The sequence below is a fragment of the Silurus meridionalis genome, chromosome 20 (genome assembly GCF_014805685.1).
Source record: "Silurus meridionalis isolate SWU-2019-XX chromosome 20, ASM1480568v1, whole genome shotgun sequence".
NCBI classification, from domain to species: domain Eukaryota; kingdom Metazoa; phylum Chordata; class Actinopteri; order Siluriformes; family Siluridae; genus Silurus; species Silurus meridionalis.
The window spans coordinates 6800402-6825947 of record NC_060903.1 but is presented as its reverse complement, the minus strand read 5'-3'; the positions used below and the strand labels follow the sequence as shown (position 1 = coordinate 6825947).

Sequence of the window (25546 nt, the reverse complement as noted above, 5' to 3'; positions counted from 1 at the left end):
CATCATTTCCTCCAATTTCTTGTTGCTAGGAGACATAAACATGCTCCTGCTGACAGAATTTTCTTCTCATTGCATTTGTGTTCTTCGTCCCTGCAGTTAGTCGCAAATCTGCACTTTGCGTTTGTTTAAAGAAATTCGTTAACAAAAAAACAAAACAAAAAAAGCCCATTAAAACAGTGCTAACAGTAACAGTGTCATTTTAGTATTTAAGGTATGGCCTACATAACAGCCTCAATTATTCAACGAGGACAGAGGAAATGCCTTCAAATTAAATATTTATTATATAAATATTATGTTTCTCATTGCTTTCCTTTCCAGCCTGCTATTTTTTTTTATCCTCCTAAGACTGTAGGCGTGTGTTATATGGGAAGACAATATCACTACTATATTTTTCCTCTTAATTATCAGTGTTACATTGAACAAATAACAATGTTCAGATACAGCATGTTAAACATGACAGAGATTTGGCTCGTATCCTCTCCCCGCTTTGATGCACTCATGTGGATCACGAAAGATCTGACACAATGGATTTACGAGGGGTGCATGAGCATGGGGACACCTTCATAGTCCCAAAGAAATCAGTTTGTAACTTTCCAGTTGGAGCTATCACACTTCTGCAGCCAACAGACAGAGTTTCAGTTCTTTTGTTGATACACCACAAGAAGAAAAGATATTTGTCCAAACGGTAGCAGAGAGATATGACACCAATGAAATGTAATAAACCACGATTTCTGGTCTGAAAGTAGGTTTATGCTTTCATTTCGTTTTGTTTTTTTTCTTTTCCTTTTATCCTCTTGCCTGCGTTAGCCGAGTCTCTTGAATCGCTCTTGCTGTCTTGATGCAACTTGCTCGATCCCTCAATCTTCCGCTCCAGAAAATTAGCTTTCAGCCTGGGTGATCACTCCACCTCATACAGCTTGCCATCAAGAGCCTTCTGATTGGTTTGCCCAACAAAAACACCGGTCCCAATCGGTTATTTGTTTACAGGCTTGTTGGATTTTTGTGTGCCAGTGCTTTCGTCAGTCGTGGTGTCTATAGCAGGTGCATCCTCTGCACAATCCTTTCTGGTGATGTCTGGCTCCCAGAGAAAGAACTCATGTAGAAGTGTGTTGACTGTGTCTGGGCATTCCATCATAACCATGTGGCTGCCTTCCTCGATCACTTTCAAGAAGGCAAATAGGAGAATCTGGAAATACAGAGAACGTCAGATAATCAGTGACCACGCAACACCTGCTCGTCATGCTCATTCATGTATTATCCTGTCAGCCAGTAAAGTGGCAGCAGTGAAATTCATTAAGTCATACTTCAGAGCTTTGGATAACTGATTGTTGGATCACTTTCTACAACATTTTTTGCTGTGTTGAGATTAGAAGCATTTTAGGACATGCAAGATGCTGAATTTTTGGGCTTCAACAGCAAAAGAAATACACCTTGGGTTCCACTCTGTCAGCCAAGAGCAGAACTCCGAACTTAGAATTAGATTATGTGAAGCATCCTGTATAAAATTCTTTGTGACTTTACAGTTCCTCTAGAATTGATAACGTATTTGAATAAAACTTCCAGTCAGCGCTTCTATAATTTTATGGAAACTTATTGAACACCTTCTAACCAATTAGATTCAAGAATTTGACAGTCGTTTGGAATAAAATGTATAAGAATCGCTGAAACACTCCTCAGTCAAATAAAAGAAGGCCTTTGTTTCATTCAGTAACCATCTGCCACTTCTGTGGGGGCATCTGAAATTACATAATGCTTCTTAATGAACAATACATTCATTACAGCACAGAGATCTAGTTGTTCACGGGGGTCTTGTCATCTATGATGTTATCTTTAGGCTACTGGTAGATCCCGAAGAAAACTCCATGATCTTATTTAATAAGTATTTCTATTCGCACTTTTATTTTTGTACTTTTCTTTCATTTATTATTCATATTTCACTATACCTCGGCCATTCGTTGATCCTCATCCATGGGCACAAACTTGTCGTAAAGGCCATGAACAAGCAAGATGGGGACAGTAAGCTCGGCATGGTACACCTCATCTCCCTCGGGCCAGTACTGACCGCTCATCATGGCCCGCAGCACGAACGGGGACACGTTAAAAGCATTGCCCTCCTTCAGCAGCTGTTTCTCTTTAGCGCCCTGTCTGGCAAATCCAGCCCTGAGACGGTGAGAGGATGAGAAGTAGGTAAAAGGACCAGTAATAAGGAGATAGTAGAGAGAAAGAGAGAGAGATGACATTGTGAGAGAAAGCAACAGAGAGCAAAGTCGAACTATTAATACATTGCTACCACAGTACTAACATAATGGCTATAAATGGTGTCATTAATAACAGCTAAAGAGCTATTAGTTGCTTTTTATTAGTGCAATTACATTTAGCTGAATACCCATGTGACATACAACCAATAAATGCCATTGGGGTACAATTTACCTGCTTAGCTACCATTTTAACGACCACAATTATATTACCTAGTAATGTGGTGAGTTTGTATTTGAGAAAAGCCCAGTATAAGATATTAAAATAGCAGTAAATGCTACTAGCTTCTGCACATTTTTTCACTGCCATATCCTTTATATTTATTTGCTGTACGTATATTTTCATGTTTATCTGCACTTTTCCCAATTTGGTCGATGCTAAACTGCTAACCTGCTAAACTGTTTACACTGGTAAAACACACTGGTAGATGCTAAACATTCACACAGCTAGCAAAGCTGAACCAAATCTGATCTTTTTCTTCAAATGTGACAGATTTTTTAACTGTATCGCTGTGTGAACTGCAAAAAGCACACTGAATATGAAAATTGTCGATTCCAGTTTACTGAAATACGATATGTATCTGTTCGTGTGAACGTAGCATTTTATATACAGTATATATATATATATATATATATATATATATATATATATATATATATATATATATATATATATATATATACTGTATATAAAATATATATATGTTCTTGTGTATCCTCAGTCCTGTAAGGCAGAACGAGATTTGTGCACCTTTTACATCAGTTCATAATCAGATTTTGTCAGTAAAACGGATTTGGGCCACTTTTGCCTTCTGTGTGAACGTAGCCTTTTACTGATTGCACTTTTTTGCACAATTCATACTTGAGGAAGCTCCACGCCAGACAAGGCGTCAAGCAGTGCAGGACACAGGACGGCAACTGGAAGATGGAGCAGAGGCTTGGCTCCAGCGCTGTGGGGCCTCCACCATTTATCATCACAACCTTATGTACCTGCTCTGGGTACTCGTGTGCCAGAAACGTGCAGAAGGACACCCTTGAATGAAGAGAGTAAGGGGCAACGTGTTAGATTTGTTCATTTTTATCAGATTTTAAATATTGGCAAATATTTACATTAAAAATATAAAAAAATGCCACTGTCACATTTAAAATAAATAAATAAATAAATAAAACTCCCCCTATTTATAAGACCATCTCTCTCTAATCTCTTAAATTTCCCTGAACCCTCTTACCCTCCTTCTTCTTTAATTCCTTTTGCCTAAAAGCCCTTGCTTATATGAATACAAATATATTTATCTTTCTCTGTATGTGGGGCCAAAACAGCTGATCCAATGTCAGCATGTTTAAAAAACCCTATGCCTAAACTCACCCATATGAATGGCCAATGAGGATGTTGCGGTTGCGAGCATATCTCTTGAAAATGGCACGTAGATCCTCAGCCAGGGCGTAGAAAGTGTAAGCAGCCGCTATCTGAGGGGCAGTGCTGGCTCCATGCCCTGCCAGATCTGGTGCGATGACCTCGTAGCCCAATTTGGAGAAGAAGTCCAACTGACGACCCCAGATGTCCAGTGAGCCTCCGACGCCATGGATGAAGAAGAGCGCCACGTCCGAGTGCGTCCCCTTACAGCTGCTAATACATCTCTCCGAGTCAATGAGAACTGTACGCTTGGGCTTCCTCTTGCGCCGCCTCGGTGGTGGAGCTGGTTTCTGTTGGTCCGATGCCTGAATAGGAAGAGAAGCTGGTTTGGGTTCTGGGGAAGAAGGAGCAGTGAAGTAATCAGCGAGCTCTACTTCCACAGTGCTGCACTGCTCCACATCTCCATTGGGGCAATGAAGGATCTCAGATCGCAACACGTCCCCCAGGTTCTCAATCACCAGCTGGCCGTTACGGTAGACGGTGATCTTGCGCTTGCAGTGAACACTGGTACCCTGCTCCTGCTCTGGATTGGCAGGACGTTCAGGCAGAACATGACGCACACGCAAAACACGACCCGGCTTCACCTCTACAAACTCGAACCCATCAGAAGGAGCAGCGCCCGATGGCTTCACAGGCAACACCACATTTCCACTTTTGCCTGTCAGGCAGCACAGGATGCCCTCTGTGATGCTCGTCAGCATGGTGCTCGCTCACCTGCACTGATGCATAGAGAGTCTGATCAGTGTCATCAATCGATGGTAAAATTCATATGGTCTGATTTTAAACATACACATACTGTAGTTAAATCAAACTATAAGTATATTTATGTATAATCACTGTGTAACATTGTACCGATTGTTGAATGTTTCTGATTTTTCGACAATTGAAAATAATTGGTCTTCTTTCTGACATGCAAATGTCATCAGGAAAGAGGATTTTTGCCCTTTCTCTTTCGCAAGTAATCTCTAAATACCACCAATAAGTGGTGGCTCAGTGTTTACTGTAAAGTAGGTTGTGGTTTTAAATCCCAGACCTGCCAGCCTGTCACAGTTGGGTGCTTGAACCTGATGTATAACCCTCAATTACATGACTGTATCCTGTTGTAGGCCACTTTGAATAAAAGCATCATTGAAATGAAATAACATAATTGTAATGATCTGGACTCGAGTATATCAAACGAGATATGTCCTTGACCTGGGTTCAGCTACAGTACAGTAGACCAGCACTGGCACAAAGCATTTATTTTGCAGCGTGGGCTTTTGTGTTGTGCCCTAGAAAAAAACAAGCAGAGTGACTCACACAAAAGAAGCTGCATGCATTTGCTGATGCGGTGCCTGACAGCTGCTGTCAACCTACACTGTATAAGGACATTCGGAGGAGCTAGCGAATGCTGAAAGGTTTTTCAGGCAGCTTCCGGATCCACTTTTTTTTTTTCAAGCAGTGGAAGCACACTCATACACAAGTCCTCACCTGCTTTTGTTTTAAACGTGCTTCGAACCGGAATGGAAATCTTTTTAATACCAAAGCAAACACGATTAAGACCAAACACTCACCCACATAAATGACCTCCAATTCCATTCACATAAGCCATAATGGTAATATAATATGAAGCATGTGGCTTAGCTGTACTGTGTGTGGGTGAAAAAAGACACGTCAATTCACCTCGACATTGATCTAAAAATACCCATGGCTCCAAAAACACCACCATACTTCTTTTGGGCACTGAGGGAAAAAAAAAAAAAAAAGCAGCCTATGGCATGACTGCACAACTGTCATACAAATGAAGACTAATTTGGATTGGATTTCATTCGAGTGTGAACGCCTGCCTTCCTGCCGTTGTGTAATCATGCAACTTGCACAGGCAGACAATGGTCAAATTGGATTTTTGCTGACTAGGTGCTTGTTGTATGCCTCTTATATCGACAGCATTGCACAACATCATGCTTAATAGCTCTGAATCGATTTGACTACAGTCATTTTCTGTTTTTTAATCCTCCTATTGTGTCAAACCCAATTTTGCACAGATAAAAGTCTGCAGAGATACAGGAAATACATTAAATGTCAAATGTCTGGCCTTCCACAACACCAGAACAAGTGTCCTCCACCTGTCTTTCCTATTTAACTCTTTTTAGCACTTCATTTCTAATCTGTAGAGTGCACCTGCTCACCAGTAGCTTGGAACAGCATTAGTCAGCACGCTGGCTTTTGTAAGTGCTGATGAGAGCTGACAGACTAACGATTAGTTGCTGAGAACGCAGGGTCGCGAGGCCTGTCGATCTGCTCTTCACAAGCAGCGTTCCGAGCTGCAGGGAGAAATATGAGCACTTATCAAGCCTGTCTCACTGATACACTCCCTGTCTGGCTGGCTTTTTTTTTTTTTTCTTTTTTCTTCAAGGGCTGCATAATAACACCTGCATCTCTCATTCTCGCTCCATGGGATTTTTCCTAGCTGGGTCTCCTTAGCCACTCCTGGACACCTCCACTCATTTCTGCAAGTTCATGATGATGTGCCATGCATTATGCAGAATAAATGGTAGGTTTTCGTTTGTACATTATTTCAAATCAAAGGAAGTTTCTCAACAGGAACCTACCAAAGTGTATCCTCGTGGACTAAAAAAGAATAAATATAAGTGCTTTGATGCATCTATTTAATGAGATCCGATTTCCTATCCACTGGCACTGAAGTATTATTACATTGGTGATTGCAGAGCAAGAATTCCCTTTGCTGGATTAGGGCCAAGTGAAAAAGCTTCAGGTCATCGTTGAAAAATAAAATGTAGGACCATTCTGTCTCAAGGTGTGTTGGTGGTAAAGTCATTAAACTTTTGATGTTTTTAATAGACACTGGGTGAGAATAATGAGAAAGATGAGAAGAGGTTTTGTGTGGTTTTATATACAAGGATGGACAAATTATTGGTACACAGTACATTGGAACCAGACTTGGTGTCATGGCTAATTGTACTTTTTATTATAGTTGCATGTTTATTCCCATTGTGGTTTGGAAAACAACAAAAACGACTTCATATCCCCAACACAGTGTAGTTACTTGGAAATGTTACATTACTGGCACCATCCATTCGGTATCCTATTATTAGAAATAATAAATGATAAATGATTTACATATGTCTGCTGTATTCATTTATTGCTTTTCTCATTGAGACTTACTCAGGACATATGATTCTCTAAAACAGGGGTCACCAACCTTTTTGAAACTGAGAGTTACTTCTTGGGTACCGATTCATGTGAAGGGCTCCCACTTTGATACACACTTCTGAAATTACAAATTTGCTCAATTTACCTTTAGCTATATGTTATTATTAATAATGAATGATAATCATCTATGTGAAGACACTGATCATGTTAATGATTTTTCACAATAATTATCAACAATGATTTAACAAGGTAAGAAACAAATATCAATATGCAAAACTTTTTTCTGTAAATCTCTGCAAGTATTTACATCTTCAAATGATCACTTCTACAACATTTTCACTAGTTACTAACAACAAATCATGCACTACGTTGCATCATGTTTGTACAGATTATCAATTACGTAACATACAAACATCAACTTGGAGACCAGCCAGCTCTAATCTAATATGAAACAATTTTTTAAGTTTTTTTTTTTTTTTATATTGTCATTTTTAAATTCACACCAATGCAAGTGTGAATTAAAAAAAAAAATAAGAGATGCAGCTCACTTTTAAGTGGTACTATGGTAAGCTATTTTTTAGAAAAGGTCCGCGGGCGACTCATGTGGTCCTTGCGGGCGACCTGGTGCCCCATGTTGGTGACCCCCTGCTCTAGAATTAGAAATGCATCATTCCATGTGTAATCTTGAAGTAAAACATTGGGTTTACATTGTTTCAGGACATACATTTACTACGTCAGCCTTGCTTCTAGATGCTGCAGTGCATTTTCTTGGCTATCGTTTGGCAAAAGAGGGCATCCTCCGAGGTTCCCACACCAGCACACTCCAATCAATGCTATGTGCAGCAAAAGGCCAGAGTTTTACACAATCGAGTTTAGAGCTGCCCAGTTAAAACAAGCCAGATAGCCATCTAAACCACTCGCAGTGTATCAGCAGAACTCAAGTCCTCTATTTGTAAATACAAACACCAACTAAAAGCCATTTACTAAAAGGAATACTGCACATGTTGTCTGCAAGTTCATCACGAGACATAATTATTCCACTGCTGATAATTCCAATGCTGATGATTTGAGATTCGATTTGGCAAATAATTGTAGATCAGATTATCCTGCAGTGAGTGCAGTGTACCCATTTCCCAAAAGGAAGCTCGATAAGAGTTGCACATAGATCAATACTGGAGGTAGACAGTAAAGACCAAGGGATACAGGGACAGGGGAGGATTTTTTTCTCAGGGCCAAAAAAAAAAAAGGTTTCACAAACTAAATCCAATCACAAATTTAGTCGTCTGTTTTTGGACCACTAGCAATGAATAAACAAATTCTAAATAGATTTCCAGCTTTAATAAATTATGATTGTAAAAATCATGATAGAACAAAAGTTTTTACCTGGTTATAAGAGTGGAAAATATGTATACACGAAAGTGATATATTATTGTACACAAATATACACTTGTTTGTGCAAGTTGATCATACAAATAATGACAGTACTGATGTTGTGTAATGTGATAAAAGTATTGAATGTAATGTAATGTAAATATCTGTTAAATAAAATATTTGACATTCATATTACTGCATAGTTGACTTATCCAGGATACAGTGCATCATAACAGAGCCCATTAATCATTCATGCATTAAATATTATGGCATGTGTAATGGCATGTTTGAGGTTCATATTTGGCAATGAAGACATTTTATCCAGTTGCAATAAACGTATCATTGGTATTGATGGGTTTCTGAGCAACACATCATTTTGTAGAGTCCACAATGCAGATCAGAAGATCAGTGTATATATACATATTATAGATTGTAAAAGGATGCATGAATATCACAGCTCACCTGGGATGCTTATTCCTTAGCGATGGTTTCCAGTTCTGCAGAGACGCAGTGACCGACTCATCCACTCACATGGAGGGGGGGGACACCACCAGCAGCAGCAATGCTGTTTCTAGTCTGCGTACAATCCAGTGCTGCAGTGTAGCCGGATTCTGCACAGTGCACGAGGATCCAGCTTCACATCCAGGAGTGCATTATATATAGAGATCATAAGCAGTCATCAAAAGCCTTGCTCCGAGACAGGGGCGCGTCTCTGTGCTCAGCATCCCCGTTTCGCAGTGCACCCGGGGTGGGTTACTTACCAACCCAATGCCCTTGTTTTCTGCAGAGTCGGAGGGGGCGGAGCTTTTGAGGCTCACATTTAATTGGCACTCAAGCTGCCTAATTACTGACCGAGTGCTCGAACAAAGCAGCCAATGAGAAGCGCTTGTATTCTGTTACTAAGGTTGTCGGCCAATAAGAGCCAGCAAGAGCCTGCATCATCTATCTATCTATCTAGGGACTGGTACATGCTAGAACTGATGTAGAGAGCTGGTATTTCACTGTTTTTTATTTTCTGTTTTTTATTTTCTAAAAATTTTACTGATATTTGGTTAAAACCTTGGTATAAAATGTTGAATGAAACAATGTAAGTGTGTTAATGTTCTGTTGTAGTGTCTTGCTTATAGACTTGGATTCTTTTTTTAATGCAAACTGTTAAATCACCAGGATAATACATTATATTTGTGTAAATATATTAAATTAAATTTTTTAAATGATTTATATGAATGAATAATAAATGAAGAATAATTAGAAAACGATAAATACACCATTGGAAAAAGAAAATATGAGCATGAAAATGATCACAAACAATATTGTAATTAATCCGAAAAGCACTGCATTAATATAACACAAGAAAGAAAGAAAGAAAGAAAGAAAGAAAGAAAGAAAGAAAGAAAGAAAGAAAGAAAGAAAGAAAAAAAGATTTTTAATATTGACCGCCAAAACCTTTTTACATTCTGCAGTGGTACAAACTGGGAATAAAATAGATTTAATGTCATAAAAGAAAATTCTAAATATCCTAGGAATATTGATTTGCAGGGAAAAAAATGCAACCTGCAAAATTAAAAAAAAAAAAAGCATAAAAAAAGTATACAAATATAAAAGTACATTATAATTCTGGTCAAATTTACTTCCAGACTCTAGTTGTACAGAATGCAAAAACATTCAACGGTTTACATACGTATGCGAGAACTGATTTGTCCATACATGTATTAGGTCTTATTCTTTTTTTCTTTTTAATACATTAACCAAGACATTGTTAATAAAAAATTATTTGCAAATTGCAGGTTGAAATTAAACCTTTTTTTATAAAAACATTTTAATTAAAATCAAACAGCAGGCAATAATAAACCATGAACGCATTTCACCTGGGAAAAAAAATTAACTCTATTACTAACAACACTGCCATTTGTAATGGTTTAATAATGCCTATATTACATGTTGCCCTCTGTTGGATTCCACTCTGGACATGTGAATAAAGCTGCTCCAAACGGTTGCTCTTCCTCTAGGCCACTATGGGGTCTCCATATGCGCAGGATTTCTCAATGGCAAGATTGTATCTGTTCCCTTTTCCCGCTTTATACGCGCTGGTGACTATCCTGGCCCAGCCCGATTCACCCTGTGGTCAAAAGTACAAATCACTGCTGTGTGTGATGCAATCACATAATATATCCAGCTCATCTTTAAAACCATTAACATTTTTCATTGGTCTGTGTGGTGCTTCATAAACTATTGGGTGCCTAATATCCTTATTATGCAATTAGAGGAATATTTTTGTTGGAGTAAACAAAAAAATAGCAATGTAAACAACTGTCTTTTCTGACACAGGTCATATACAAAGACTTCTGGCTGTACAGATAAGAACGATAGCTCACCCAAAACTCGCCCCAGGAGTTCCTGACTATCCAATACTCTGTTCCATCATGGGTGACTCCCCAGCCTGCCACAGATATGATGTGGTTCATGAGTGGGAAGATATGAAACTCTGAAAACACGCCTCCCTTATATGCCTCAAGACGTTTAGTTGCCATGATTCCACAGCTGCCATGCAAAGAAGATGGAAGAGGATCATGTTTAAACATTAGGAAAGAGCATATGGCAATGCATATATGAAGTAGGACACTTGCCTGATTGGGCCATTTTTGTAGATCTCAGCTTTCATCTGATCTCGTCCTGAAATCTCACCGTAGTCTCCTACTTTCCACGTAGTGTAGTTCTTTACAACCGAACAGGACCCGAAGAATGAGCACGTGCCACATTGATTAAATTGATCACATTCTACAAACACAGAAATTGGGTAGATGGAGAACCAACCTCATGCTTTTAGGTCCAGGTACCTTCTGGTCATTCAATTTTCATTTTAGAAAGAGAATTTGAAGAAAATATAAATAAATAACCTTTGTTTTTATGTTCTTCTAATACTCCAGAGCCAAACTGCAAAATACACACATGTATTTGAGTAAAAGTAGAGATACAATCGGTAAAATATTACTCCAGTACCGAAAGTTCTATGATTTTTATGGTTATAATGTTCCTATTATCATTTTTATCACAAGACTCTTTACTTAATCAACTCAGTTTGTGAAAACACTCTGTCACTCATAGCAAAAAAATCTATTAATATAATGATAATAATGAGTCAAACACTAATTGTCTATTAAAATTATCATTTTAAACCTTTTCAACTACTTAAAAAAATTGTGTTTTCCTCCATCATTTATTCCTCTCCATATGTTCTGCTTGGTGTTGATCTGATGCTGAACTGTATGTTGGTAATAAGTAAATACCACCAAGCACCAATCAAAACAAGACAGGAACAAGAGCTCACGCTCGACCAGGATTGGTGCGTTGATTTGCTGCGTGTTTGACAGTTACGGTTTTATCCACTCATAATTAAAAAAGAGCGAATGATTGTGCAAAATGTAGCTGAGTAAAAAGTCAGATATTTGAGTTTGAAATGTATTGAAGTTAGAGTCTCTCCAAATAGAAATACTTTAGTAAAATACAGATACGCAAAAAAAAACTACTTAGAGTAACAAATTACATTTACATTGTTATTGTCCACTACAGGACCCAAACAAGTCAAGTGACCTCATTTAAAAGGAGTTTTGTCAAAAATCGCAGACATCGATCCAATAAAAATGAATGTAAAATAGCTCAATCCAAATAAAAGAAAATTACTGGTATTAAGTAGTGCAACTGCCTATATAGACTGTATAAGCCCCGCCCACTTCTAATCTAAACATGGCTAAGCATGGCTGTCCTGAAAATGCTGTGACGTACTGCTAATGTAGTTCTGCAATTACACATAAAAAATAAATAAATAAATAAATAAATAAATAAAATCATGTATCTCTTTTACTTTCCCTTTGATTTTATTTTTTTTGCATAAACAAAGAAACGTGAAAATGACTTGTTTTTCCGTAGTTCGGTTCTAGAATATTCTCTTTTTAAAATGAAAATGAAATGTAAAACAAAATGTAAAATAATTGTTTTTAAGAAGAAAATTGTATGTCCACAGATCCTGTTACAGCGAGAGTCCTGTTTAACTTTTCTGATTTATACTTACGTGCACAAAATTACATTTAAATTAAATATGCTCATTTATTACATATGATCAAGGAGCTACATTAATTTGTTACTTATTGACAAATTTTGTGTTTATAACATGAATTCTGTTCTTACTTTGATTTCGCGCCTGGTAGTTGTTGCAGGTTTCGTCTGGAATGCCCTTGTCATGTGCGTAAGCATACACACCCATGTGATCACCTCCAAAACAAGACCCGGCCCTTCCACAGTCAATAACGTTCTGGACGGACAGGTAAGCGGATGGCCATGCCCCTTTTCTTTTGATGTTTATACGATCTTATGAGGGGGAAAAAAACAACGTAAGTTTTTTTTTGTTCGTATTAAAAAGTATTCAGAATGTGCAACCTGCTGTTGTGAATTTCCCATATTGGAAATAAACACACTGCTACTGTGTGTCAAACATGTGAAATAAATGTTTTCTTATAGAAAATTTTAAGTTTTACAGTTTTTTAGCATTATGAAGCTCATTATATAGCTCATCCACACATCTTTTAAATTACAACCAAAACTGTGAGAGCTGCAGATTCAGAAAAATGTATTCATGCCGACTGAGTAATCAGATTCAGGAACTCCATACTGCTGTGGTATAGGTTTCATTAGGTATTTCAGCGATATGTACAATAAGCTCTTTTCTCCATTTTAAACAGGACAATATACACATGTTTAGCTGCTATATGATGTACTTCTTTCCATCTCCACATACACTGCATAATGTATGATAGAATGGCTTCTGCATACAGGTACAGCACTTCATGCCCTACACGGATTCATTTGGGATTCAGCCTGTGTTCGTTATCTGCAATAAGAGCTACACAGGGTTAAAATGTAAGGGTTCAGAGATGCATTATAAGTCCAGTAGGTGATCGCTTGAGATTCAGCCAGTATTAATTATGTATCATAGTCTGGGTGTGTACCTGCGAGGGCGCTGGTGGATCCCATGGCCCAGCAAGATCCACAGTACTGAGGGATGTGTTGATTACGCGTCACACTCGCATAGTTGATCCCATCGATGTTACGCCAGTCCCAGGAAGCAGGAAGTTCAGAGATGTTCAAGTACTCATGAGGCCTGGGATAGGTTCTACATAAATACAAATTATGCATTTCGATTGCAAAGCACTCTGAAATGATCTGCATGGAATGAATGTCCACAATACAATATAGTACAATATAATTGATTTATGTATGTTCTACAGAGATGCCCAAACTAAGGCCTATGAATGACCTTTGATTTGGCCTGCTATGGCATATACTGTATGAGAAGAGGGAAAAAGGGGGCATTTAGATGGATTTTCATTTCTAATTTAATAAACCTTTTTTTTGGCAGCAGCTCCCTCTGTGATCAGACTTTTAGTTTAATGAACTTGAACAAACTATCGGACTCACCTACCAAATATCCTGACTTGTAAATATTATGTCACTGATATTACAAGCATTTATCTGTACTGATTATAATTTAAATATCTTCATTAGGCACTGAACTTTATTGTACTATAAATGTGGCTGTTTTTGTGTTTTCATTGTACAAAAGGTTAATTGAACTAAATGAAAATAAAACTACATTCGTTATGCAGATTACAGAGTCATTCTACTTATTTACTTCTAAATATTATGAAATCATAAATGAGGGAAAACTGGGCAATTTTAATTTTAATATAATACAGTTTGGTATAATGCAACATTCACTATCAGCCTACGCCCTCAATCAAATTAGTTGTTTTTTTGCCCATTCTTTTGGGCACCGCTGCACTTCCTCTTTTTCTTCTTTCCTCTGCTCTAAGGTCAGTTAATGAACAGATAAAGACCTGGCTGCATTACAGTTCCATATCAATGATGAAATGGCTGAAACACTGGTCTACACCGAGATGTGCAATCATTTTCTAACAGTTCACTAAACTAGAGTCAATTATTCATCACACATTCACCACACTTTTGACATCTTGCTGTTGTTGTTGTTTTTTCACTACATTTTGCCTGAAATTTGTTCTTAAAACGATATTTTGTATAAAACTAGTTCCCTACGCATCCCATCTCAGGAATGGGTAGGAAAAGTATGTCAACCAATCAGATTGCAGCTTTTTATAAACGTATGTACCTTATATAAGTAGGTCTGTTGAACTTGACTGGTTTGTAGCAAGATTTGTATATTTCCTCGACAGCAGTTCCTTTCGGCGTCTGTTCTAAAACCAACAAAATAAATAACTGCCAAAGTAAAATACCGGCTTCAGGAGCCATGATGGGATTTTAAATCCGTCCAGGTACCGCGGTTTAGTAAAAAATACACACACCCTCAATGCAAAAACACAGGGCATGAACAACCACAATGCATCGCGCGCTCAAGAAAAATAGAGCCGAGTTCAGCCGAAAATTGACCCGAGTTCAGCCGAAGTTATATCCGAGTTCAGCCGAAAAATAGAGCCGAGTTTAGCCGAAAATTGAGCCGAGTTTAGCCGAAGTTATATCCGAGTTCAGCCGAAAAATAGAGCCGAGTTTAGCCGAAAATTGAGCCGAGTTCAGCCGAAGTTATATCCGAGTTCAGCCGAAAATTGAGCCGAGTTTAACCGAAGCTGTTAATGCCGCTGTAATGCAATTACAGTAGTGATGTCCAGTCGGATTTATTTTTATTCATATTAATTAATTCATTATTACAATTAAAGATTGCAATGTGACTCTATTAGTAAAGTGATTTACAAGTTCAATAAAATTTCCTTTAGCTGCTTGTAACAATTGTCATTCTGTGTTTGCATTATGTGATTGATTTTAAGATATATATATATATATATGTATATATATATATATATATATATATATATATATATATATATATATATATATATATATCTTAAAATCAATATATATATATATATATATATATATATATATATATATATATATATATATATCTATCTTAAAATCAATATATATATATATATATATATATATATATATATATATATATATATATCTTAAAATCAATATATATATATATATATATATATATATATATATATATATCTTAAAATCAATATATATATATATATATATATATATATATATATATATTAAAATCAATATATATATATATATATATATATATATATATATATATCTTAAAATCAATATATATATATATATATATATATATATATATCTTAAAATCAATATATATATATATATATATATATATATATATCTTAAAATCAATATATATATATATATATATATATATCTTAAAATCAATATATATATATATATATATATATATATATATATATATATATATATATATATATATATATATATCTTAAAATCAATCACATAATGCAAACACAGAATGACAATTGTTACAAGCAGCTAAAGGAAATTTTATTGAACTTGTAAATCACTTTACTAATAGAGTCACATTGCAATCTTTAATTGTAATAATGAATTAATTAATATGAATAAAAATAAATCCGACTGGACATCACTACTGTAATATATATATATATATATATATATATATATATATATATATATATATATATATATATATATATATAATTCGATCTATATTTATTTATATTGATTTTATATATATACAGTATATAGATGTTAGGTTCAACTTAAAACGCTTTTCTGAAGTAACACAATGTCGCCGGTAGATGGCGATAAAAGCTTAAGTGTATAGTATCTCCCAGCACAAATCCTGAAACTACCAATCTGCTAGCCAATTTTGAACATAATTGTTATACTGATCTAAAATAATTATATTTATATATTTATTATTAGTTAAATGACATGCTAATTATTAAAAAATTTCAAGACAAAAGTTGTGATTTTTCAAATTATTATTAACACCAAATACAAGAATTTCAGTCATTTCGACTATACTAGTGCCTCCTGGTCCTCCAGCCTTGCCAAGAGAAATATTGATTGTCCCCAGCAACCCAGATCAAAACTGTTCAGTACCTGATAAACGTCTCCTTAAAGATCCACAAAGAGGGTTAAAAGAGTTAAAGCTGGTTATTATGTTGTCAATCTTACAATATGTGATATAGTAAGAGTAACATTCTTACAAGAAACAATAAAATTTAAATAACTGCATCAGTAATAATATCAGTCAGTGGCAGGCCGTGCATTTCACACCTATTCCTTCAGTGTTATTTTTTACCTGAATCAATCCACCTCATTCTGACGCCACGGCTTTAAGAATCATCTGTTATTATACAGAAACGCACTATACTTTAAAAGAAACATCAACATTAACCTCATAAAAACAACCTGGGTTTTTCCGTCAGCATTTTTTATAGTACCTCTTGTCTTCTATAACCATGGAAACCCCAGGGATTTTTTTTCTTGTGATTTCAAATAAAGACAAATTGTGAGTTTTTGTGCAAATTCTACAGAAAATAAAACTCTTGAAAAAGCTTAACAACTGTTTTCAACTGTTGTGCCCACAATATCCATGTTTTCTTAAAAAATGTCTATCTTAAAAACAGCCTTGTCAATATATCTGCAACCAAATCAGTTTGTTCTCCACTGTCAGTTGTTGTGGAATTAAAAAAAAAAACAGCCATTGAATTTTCATGAATATGTTTAAGTTTGTGCAGTTTGCTACAGAAACAGTTTGCAAGCTCTGACCAGTACCCTTTCTGACCATCCAATCAAAGCCTGGATAAATTGTTATTGCAACATCAGTAGAATCTGTTACAGAATCTTTAATAGTAACATCAGCAATAGTTGTTAAAGGATTTAATAATAGCATCAGCAGTAGTTGTTACAGAATTTGTAATAGTAACATCAGAATTTTTAGAATGAGTTAATAATAGAATAATAATAGAATTAGAAGTGTCAGTAGTTATCATCTAGCCCTTTCTCTTCATTTTGCTGCAGGCTTTCTACACATGTTACATTTATTGGCTATACTTTTGTATAATTAAATTCCTCTTATTAGTATAATAGCTTTAAATCATTACTCTACTTTTTTGTCCAGTCAGCAAAGTGCCTTGAGTTGAGATTGCCATGTGATTCAATTAGACACAGCCGAACTCCCCTTAAATGCAACCCATCACAAGCTCTTTCCAAACTTCCCCTGTAATATAATGAGAGTAATTTGGATCATCTAACATAAGATGGAATGCAATGGAAAAAGCTCATGAGGAACTAAACAGTAATAAGCAGGTCTGTTTATTAAAGTATAATTCGATTTGGCTTTCAGTGAGATATCTAGAGCTAGAGGTACATTACAACAAAAGTCTTCAGCAGGAGCTCAGTGGGAGCTAGAAAAGTTTTTAAATGATTCTTGAGAAAGTGTAAAAAATAACATATTACTGAATTATTTTGTTTTGTAAGAATGTAGTTTGTGATTAAAAGACTGGGTTTTATACATGACTGATCATTACATTTGTAAAAACAAGTGACACAGTTTACAAAACTGGGCATTTGCATTTCTGAAGGACACTGATATATTAGACAACTTTTCCGAAGATACAGCATGTGTGTGGACTTATGAATAATGAATTGTTAATTGCTCATGTTAGTTCTCACTGTCCAGTGTTCTGTATTGTTTAAAGATTTATAATCACACTCTCGATGTAACCCAAATGAGGATGGGTTCCAGTTTTGAGTCTGGTTCCTCTCAAGGTTTCTTCCCTTATAATATCTAAATAGTTTATTAATATAGTGCTTTTCACAACAGACATTGTCTCAAAGGAGCTTTACAGAATTTAACAGTTAAACCCCTTAGATGTTATGAGGAAGAAACCTTTATAGGAACCAGACTCAAAAGGGGAACCCATCCTCATTTGGGTGATATCATGAGTGTGATTATAGTCTTTAAACAATACAGAACACTGTGAGAACTAACATGAGCACTGGAATGTGAAATTATGAAAGATTTCCTTCAGTCTTATACAGTCATTTGAGGTTATGGATCCAGGAGCTACTGAGCAACTCATAAAATAGCTCAACATGTGCGATCTTCACAGATCCAACACCAGCTTCTCCATGCCAGAGCCTTTAAACACTCAAAGAGGTCTCATATCCAAACTCCACATGAAGTGGGATCCAAATGGCGCTGGTACGTCTCTAGATGGTTCGGGATGTTTGCGGGGTCGGCATCTACTTCCTTAAAGGTCCACAATCTTCATGAGTGGGACGTGACTGGAACTGGCGCTACCTCAGGATGCCTCGGGATGGGTAGAGAAAGAGAAGCAGTGGAGAGGAATTAGCATAGCTACTGTTCATGATATTAACAAGCACAAGTTAATAATGTGCATGTGATCTGATGTACTGGAGCACAAGGTTATGATGTGATGTGTGTTATGTGTAGGACTCGCTAAAAAGATACGTTTTTTTATCTGCACTTAAACTGGGAGAGTATGTCTGAGCCCAGAACACTGTCAGGAAGATTATTTCAAAGTTTAGGAGCTAAATGTGAGAATGCTCTACCACCTTTAGTGGACTTTGCTATTCTAGGAACTGCTAGAAGTCCAGAGTTTTGAGATCTTGAGGAGCGTGACGAATTCTAGCGTGTTAGAAGATTACAACATATAATCTGTCTATGTGGTGAATCTTGGAGATAGCACTATTATTATTATTATTATTATTATTATTATTATTATTATTATTATTATTATTATTATTTCCCTTTATGTACTCATTAGTAATTTTACTTGCATGTTGCTAAATGTGTATCTGATTTATCCCCAAAATTGCTGTGTTTGTGTCCAAATTATAAAAGTAGCTATATTTCTATGTTAATTAATTCATGACTCAGGGTAAAGCAATTGAGCCCACAGTTAGTGTATAGATTTCTCAAGCCCACCAACTCCAAAACTACTGAAACCATCTTCTTCTTCTTTCGGCTGCTCCCATTAGGGGTTGCCACAGCGGATTATCCGTCCGGGAATGTCTTCCCTCACCACATCCATGAACCTCCTCCTTGGCCTTCCTTTTTTCCTCCTACCTGGTGGCTCCATCCTCAGCATTCTTCTACCAATATAACTCATGTCCCTCCTCTGCACATGTCCAAAACCATCTCAATCTCGCTTCCCTCACCTTGTCACCAAAACATCCTGGGCTGTCCCTTTAATAAACTCATTTCTAACCCTGTCCATCCCCGTTCTGCTACCTGTCTTTTACTCAATGCCACTGTCTCTATCTGATCATTAAATATATACGTGTATATATCTTGTCTTATAATAATCATCAGAAATTGATATTTGCATAGTTTTTGCAGTCTTTTTGTCAAACAGACTGACAGATGTGAAGAAAATGTCTATACATTCTACTTTGACAATAACAAAATACTGGCAAATAAATGCAGTGTTTAAATGCTAATGTATTATTCAATGTGCTGAAGCTGTTGCTGTCTCCTGTGTTCAGCTTGTTGTGTTCTCTTGTCTTGTTCTCCAAAAATTTGGAGGCACACAATCGTACAGAATGTTTTAGGATTACGTTTTCTCTTTACATGAACTAGAGGACTCAAACCTGTTCCAGCATGACAATGCCCCTGTGCACAAAGCCAGCTCCATGAAGCTTACATGGGTTTACATGGGTTGGAGTGGAAGAGCTTGTGTGACCTACAGTGCTATAAAGCTTTGACCTCAACCCTACCGAACACCTTTGGGATGAATTGGAACACTGACTGCGCTCCTCACTTAAACTCAGTACATGAGTTACTTGAGTAACACCCTTGTAGCTGAATAAGCACAAATCTCCAAAACACTCCAAAATCTAGTGAAACATTTTCGCAAAAGAGTGGAGGTTATTAAAAAAGCCAATGGTGACACAAGGTAGAACAGGATGAAAAATGTATTGCTCTGCGACACATTTTGTGCACTGATTTGTGAACAGTAGTCGTAGCATTTTTATAATGACTTGACTTTACACAAGTAAACACAAGAGCTGGAGCAAGTCATTATCTAAAAAATGCTCTTCAGTAAATTAGTTTTGAAACATTTGGGGGCACGCTCCCTACTAGGATTGGATGGCTTTGGATAAAAGCATCTGCTCATTTTTGAATGTAAACCTGTATACAAACTGCTTTACAGTTGTGTGATAAAATGTGCTAAAAGCTTTAAGTGGCTATCTCTTAAGTGCAAGTTTTCATGGTATAGATAGCCTTCAATCATGCAGATAATGATAGGAAACTCTAGTGCTCGGAAGTTAACAAGGCATCATGAATGTTTTACATATGATGGAGAAGATGATTAAAGTGATACTTAAAGGCACTGGATTCCACATATATTGCACTGAGAACTTTCAGTCTTTAATGGTTTAAGCAATGAATCGGAACGATTGTGCTATTAGATTTAAAAACAAATAGTTTATCGATGATTACATTTAGGAAATAAGAAAGCTGACATCCATCCATGCATTGAAGAATTAAAATATATGCTGTGACATGCTTCACTAGTTACAGTGGCACTGTCAATATTTCCATATTTTCTGTAAATGTAATGTGTCCAATTATCTGTAAATGCCTTTGCGTCCTATTGATTCGAATATGGATTCAAACACAGATACTTTGAATCAAGAGATCAATTCTGTTTTGTTTTGTGAACCATCATTTACAATCAGTGCCTTGTGCATTAAATAAGAGTCTTGTGATCAATCATCTTGATGTTCATATCAGATTCCAAGTTCCAAAGGAAAGTACAGGGTTGTTGAAAGAAAGTATTGTGCATTTTGCTTGTGAACGTACCATTTCCTGAATTATGGATCAAAGACCATTGTTTCCTGGTGTCTATTAGTCACAAGGACTAAGCTTTAGGAGAACAGCATTAAAAACTATCAGCAATCAATCAATAGATGCCACTTTGCTCTGTATTGATTGACTTTATGCCACTAAAGCAGCATTGCTGGTCATTTGCTTCCTGAAGAAAATTGCCTGAGTAAAGTAGCTGTGTTAACAGGGGTAAATGAGATCATGTTGTTGTGTATCAGTCAGGCATGGTCACTGCTTCTAGAAAATAATAAGGTATATTTTTTCTAGCTGTTGGTAAAACAATTGAATTGGCAGGGTTACAGATGTTTGGGAGGTAAAATACAAGTGTTCTCTTTTTTTTTGGTATAAATGAAACAATAATATAGACTGAAAACCCCCACCCATTCTAGATTCTGTCAGGAAGGGTTTGTCTCTGCTTGCATTCACCAATCTTCTCTTGATTACTGGATAAATGTAATTACAAATGACATAGTCCAAATGACTAACAATGGAAACAGTGAAATAATTTGATCTGAATACTGTTGAAGTACTTCAGACTGACTTCTGATCTTTTCAATGTAGAATCAATTTGTTATAAATAAAACATATATATTTATATATATATATATATATATATATATATATATATATATATATATATATAAATAAAAACAAGAATAAATACTGCTTTCCACTGATTCATTATCAGGTAGATACAAGGACAATATTTAGGTTTCTTAAAACACAAAAACCTTTATTGTGTCACCGGCTACTTTATTGAAAGAAATACTTGTACATCTGCCTAATCATGAATTAAAATTAGGTGAAAGTGTGATTTCACTGACTTTGACACTGGCATGGTTATTAGTGCCAGACAGGCTGGTCTAAGTCTTTCAGACACTGATGTGCTTACACAGAATGGTATAAAGAAAAAAAAAAACATAGACTGCTTGATGATGATGAGGAGTCAGAGGATAATAACAGTCCTGACAATAAATAAAATTATCACTCATATCATCGTGGTGAGCAGAAAAGCACCCAAGTGCATAGAACCCTTTAAACCCTAAGATGGATGAAACACAACAGCAGAAGACTACACTGGGTTCTGCTGTAGTCAACAAAGAACCATAGTTTAGAAGGGGAAAGAGTGTCATCTCTCATACCAGAGAGTATTCCCCAAATTATTCACTTGGACACCTGGTCAAGCTTGTAGAACAGCAATCTAAGATCACATTTTAGGTGTTTCACTTTAACTGTAACTTTTTTGTGACCTGTATGTTTTTTACACTGTGCTGCATCCCATTGATTGGTTTATTGAATGATTGCATTAATGTACAGGTGAATAAATGAATATTTAGCTTCAACTCATACATAACCGCCATTATGAAGCTTATTGGCACATTCAAACAATAATTTATTAGTGTAAATGTACTTTTTCAATATATAAAGTATGTACATATCATTAATTCTGTTACACAACCAGAACTACTCAACATATACAACAATGGTATGGTGACAGAAGTCTTAAATATTCTGATTAATTATAAAAGTTTTACATATTTGTTAACGTTTTAGAGGAGTTACTTGTTATCAAATTGTTTCTGACAAAATGCTTTTTTTATGAATTTCCCAAGGAACCTCTGAAAACCTTCACTTATTGTCACAATGTTATATTTTGGTGCTGTTGTATTCTCCACCTGCTGCAATTTTAGGCCTTGACTAGAGGTATATCCTTATCTATAAAGTAACATAAGAATTGTGCATTCTATTGATGTATTGATATTGAGTCACTCTAGCTGGAAACTTTCAAACCTCTCATGTGGGTTTCTCTTTTCATGAATTATTTCAAAAGCACATTTTCTTATCTAGAATGCAGCCCTAATCTATAGCTTTTAAATCTTTGTCATTTCCTTTGCTGTTATACTTAATGCAAAAATGCATCCATCAAGAGAATGGACAAAAATCATGGTGTATATATATCTATAAATATTTAATACGCGGTTGTGCAAAATTAAAATCTCTTTGTTATCCATCATCATGTAGAAAAACCGAAGAGCTTTTACCGCATGGTGGTTAACCCGCACAAGTCATGTAGTGGATATATAAAAAAAGCAAAAATGCAAAACACCATTGAGCACAATCACAATTGAGCCCAAATAAACATCTTTCAAAGAACATTTCAAGAATCACATTGCACAGAAGAACTAGAAGGGAAATTCCGAGATGACAATTTCGAAACTGTATAACAGTGTGATTAAAAAAAAAAATCAATTGTTATACACCTCAAGTCAAGTCAAGTTTATTTCTATAGCGCTTTTCACAACAGACATTGTCTCAAAGCAGCTTTACAGAAATCAACAGTCAAGGTGAACGATGTGTATTTATCCCTAATGAGCAGCCATGGCGACTGTGACAAGGAAAAACTCCCTTAGATGTTATGAGGAAGAAACCTTGAGGGGAACCATACTCAAAAGGGGAACCCATCCTCATTTGGGTGACATCAAGAGTGTGATCATAAATCTTTCAAAAATCTTTCAATCTCCTCAACTATATGAACACATTGTTGTAATGGCTACACAAAAAAACGACAAACAGAATGCCTGTACTTTGTTTTAACATGAACTACACCTGAAAACTGGATTTTTTCTTATATTAGTGTTCCAATAAATGTGTTGCTAATTGTGCTTTAATGAGAAATATGGCTAATTCTACCATGTGGTTAACACTTTGTCTTTGAAAGATGTGTACAAAAATCTATTATTTTTTTTTTTGCATGTGCATAACATTAAAATTATCTTAAAGTATTCTGAAAAATTTTACTTTATGCAAACTTAACATGAACTTTCTATGAAGGAATGGCGTAAGGCTCAGTGCTGGTGATTTATACCGAAAGGAGTTCACCAATGTTTAATTTTGGAGGCATCAATAAATCTTTAAAATGAAACAATTTGTGAAAATCTAGTACAAAGATTTTTGATATGTTTACCAGGATAAAACCAATGTGCTCTTGATTCATATCCAATTTCTGTAATACTGTGGATGTGTGAGAGTAAGGATACGTTACATGTACCCTACATTGTGACAGTACTGTATGTCACTATAGCTAATCTTAGTTGTGAGGAAGTTGTTAGTCACTAAAAGCCAGATACAGTCGTCTAATTGCTTTTGGAAAAAAAACAACAACAACGAAAAAAACAGCAGTGGTGAAATTCTATGCCTAAAAGTGATCCTTAAGTAGGTTATAAGATAATGTAGAAGCAACTACAATGTAGAGCCCGCTCTTCCTTCCCATAAAACCATTAGTCCAAACTTAACATAAATCAAATTTATTATGGATGAATATTTAACAAACTTTGCATTACACAGAGCCCGATTTGATAACTTAAATCAATACCTCGTAACAGGGGTATGGTGGGGGGACACCCAAATGCTTACGGTAATGTATAAATATAGCAAAGTCTAGCAGTTGTGGATGCTTGTGTTCAGGAAGACATCACTGATTCAGATGGCCATTACAGTGAACAGTAATGCTTTATAGTCATAATTGTTTGTTTGCATTGTTCATGAAATGGTTTCCTCTAGTTTTTTTGTGTAGATGAATGTCAGAAATTACACTACTAAAACAGGAAACTAACGTGTCTGCAATATTACACCCAAAACAAGTTCTCTAGAAGGATCTTCCTAATGAGCTCAAATCAACCGACACTGTATGATGGGCTCTGGCGCCCCGCCTCCTCTCCATTCCTATTGGCTATACGATCGATCGTGTAGGAAATCTCCTGTGCTCTGATTGGTCAGCGTCGGGACAGCCTTGTAGTGTAGAGTTTTGATTGAGGTGCGCAGAAAAAAAACCTCTCAGTCCAGTGGGTCGCTTGGATCCGAAACAGATCCCCCGGTAAATTCCAGATGTTTGAATGCTGTATGAGAAAACAAAATGGCTTACGGAGATTCAACAGTAGAAGCAGTGACTTTTGGGGTTGTCCTGTTTGGGCATATTGCTGATGGATAAAACTTGATCCAGTATCCAAGTTTGATCCAGAAGAAAAGTTTGATCCAGTATAAGAAGGAAAAAAAAAAAAAAAAAGAAATCGTGCCTTTGTGCAGAATGTGATTTTTTTTTCTTACTATTGGTGTTTTTTTCATTTTGATCAAATACATCCTGGGTTTTGGTGGATCTGCAGATTGCAACTGGAAATCAAAAGTAGAAGAAGAAGGAGAATTGAGTGGCGCGCGCGACACATGTGCGGCTCCCGGACGCGCGCATGATGCGGGAGAGGAGCGGACAGACAGTGCGGGACGCAGAGTTCTGTACGGAAATAGCCCAAGTTTCATCCTGAGATCAATCCTACGCGTTTGCATTTCAAGCTGGATGAAACATCTCCCGGGCGATGGCGTCTGAGGTGGTGTGTGGACTGATCTTCAGACTGCTGCTGCCCTTCTGCTTGGCGGCAGGTGAGTAGACCAAAAAAAAGGCAAAAAGGTGAAGAGTGATGCGCAGGGAAATGCGTAAAGAAGTCATCAAACTCCTATTGCTCGGATCCCCTCCAGGTGCCAGATAAGGTTAGGCTGGTGTTT

General features: G+C 36.3%; 3 protein-coding genes across 4 annotated transcripts in view; 1 reads left to right on the top strand and 2 right to left on the bottom strand.

Annotated features, from left to right (window-relative positions):
* Nucleotides 1-258: 258 nt before the first annotated feature.
* abhd8a (abhydrolase domain containing 8a) lies at nt 259-9107 on the bottom strand. Of its 2 annotated transcripts, none has more exons than XM_046876803.1 (5): nt 8656-9107; nt 3622-4388; nt 3118-3288; nt 1944-2160; nt 259-1186 (listed from the first exon to the last, which is right to left on the bottom strand). In XM_046876803.1, exons 2-5 carry the CDS (start codon nt 4368-4370, stop codon nt 974-976), a joined length of 1350 nt encoding a protein of 449 aa, XP_046732759.1. In that variant the 5' UTR covers nt 4371-4388; nt 8656-9107; the 3' UTR covers nt 259-973. The 2 variants fall into 2 exon arrangements, with proteins under 2 accessions (XP_046732759.1, XP_046732760.1); XM_046876804.1 differs by having other exon boundaries at nt 3622-4383.
* A 69-nt stretch (nt 9108-9176) lies between these two features.
* Nucleotides 9177-14620, bottom strand: LOC124403175 (cathepsin Z). Its single transcript, XM_046876805.1, has 6 exons — nt 14375-14620; nt 13197-13360; nt 12379-12558; nt 10821-10971; nt 10569-10734; nt 9177-10312 (listed from the first exon to the last, which is right to left on the bottom strand). The coding sequence occupies exons 1-6, from the start codon at nt 14512-14514 to the stop codon at nt 10199-10201; spliced, it is 915 nt and encodes a 304-aa protein (XP_046732761.1). The 5' UTR covers nt 14515-14620; the 3' UTR covers nt 9177-10198.
* Nucleotides 14621-24817: 10197 nt separating this feature from the next.
* Nucleotides 24818-25546, top strand: part of LOC124402998 (piezo-type mechanosensitive ion channel component 2) — a 75762-nt gene continuing 75033 nt past the window's right edge. Inside the window, 1 exon segment of the mRNA XM_046876516.1 lies at nt 24818-25423. Coding sequence (XP_046732472.1) covers nt 25360-25423 — 64 coding nt within the window. The 5' untranslated portion in view covers nt 24818-25359.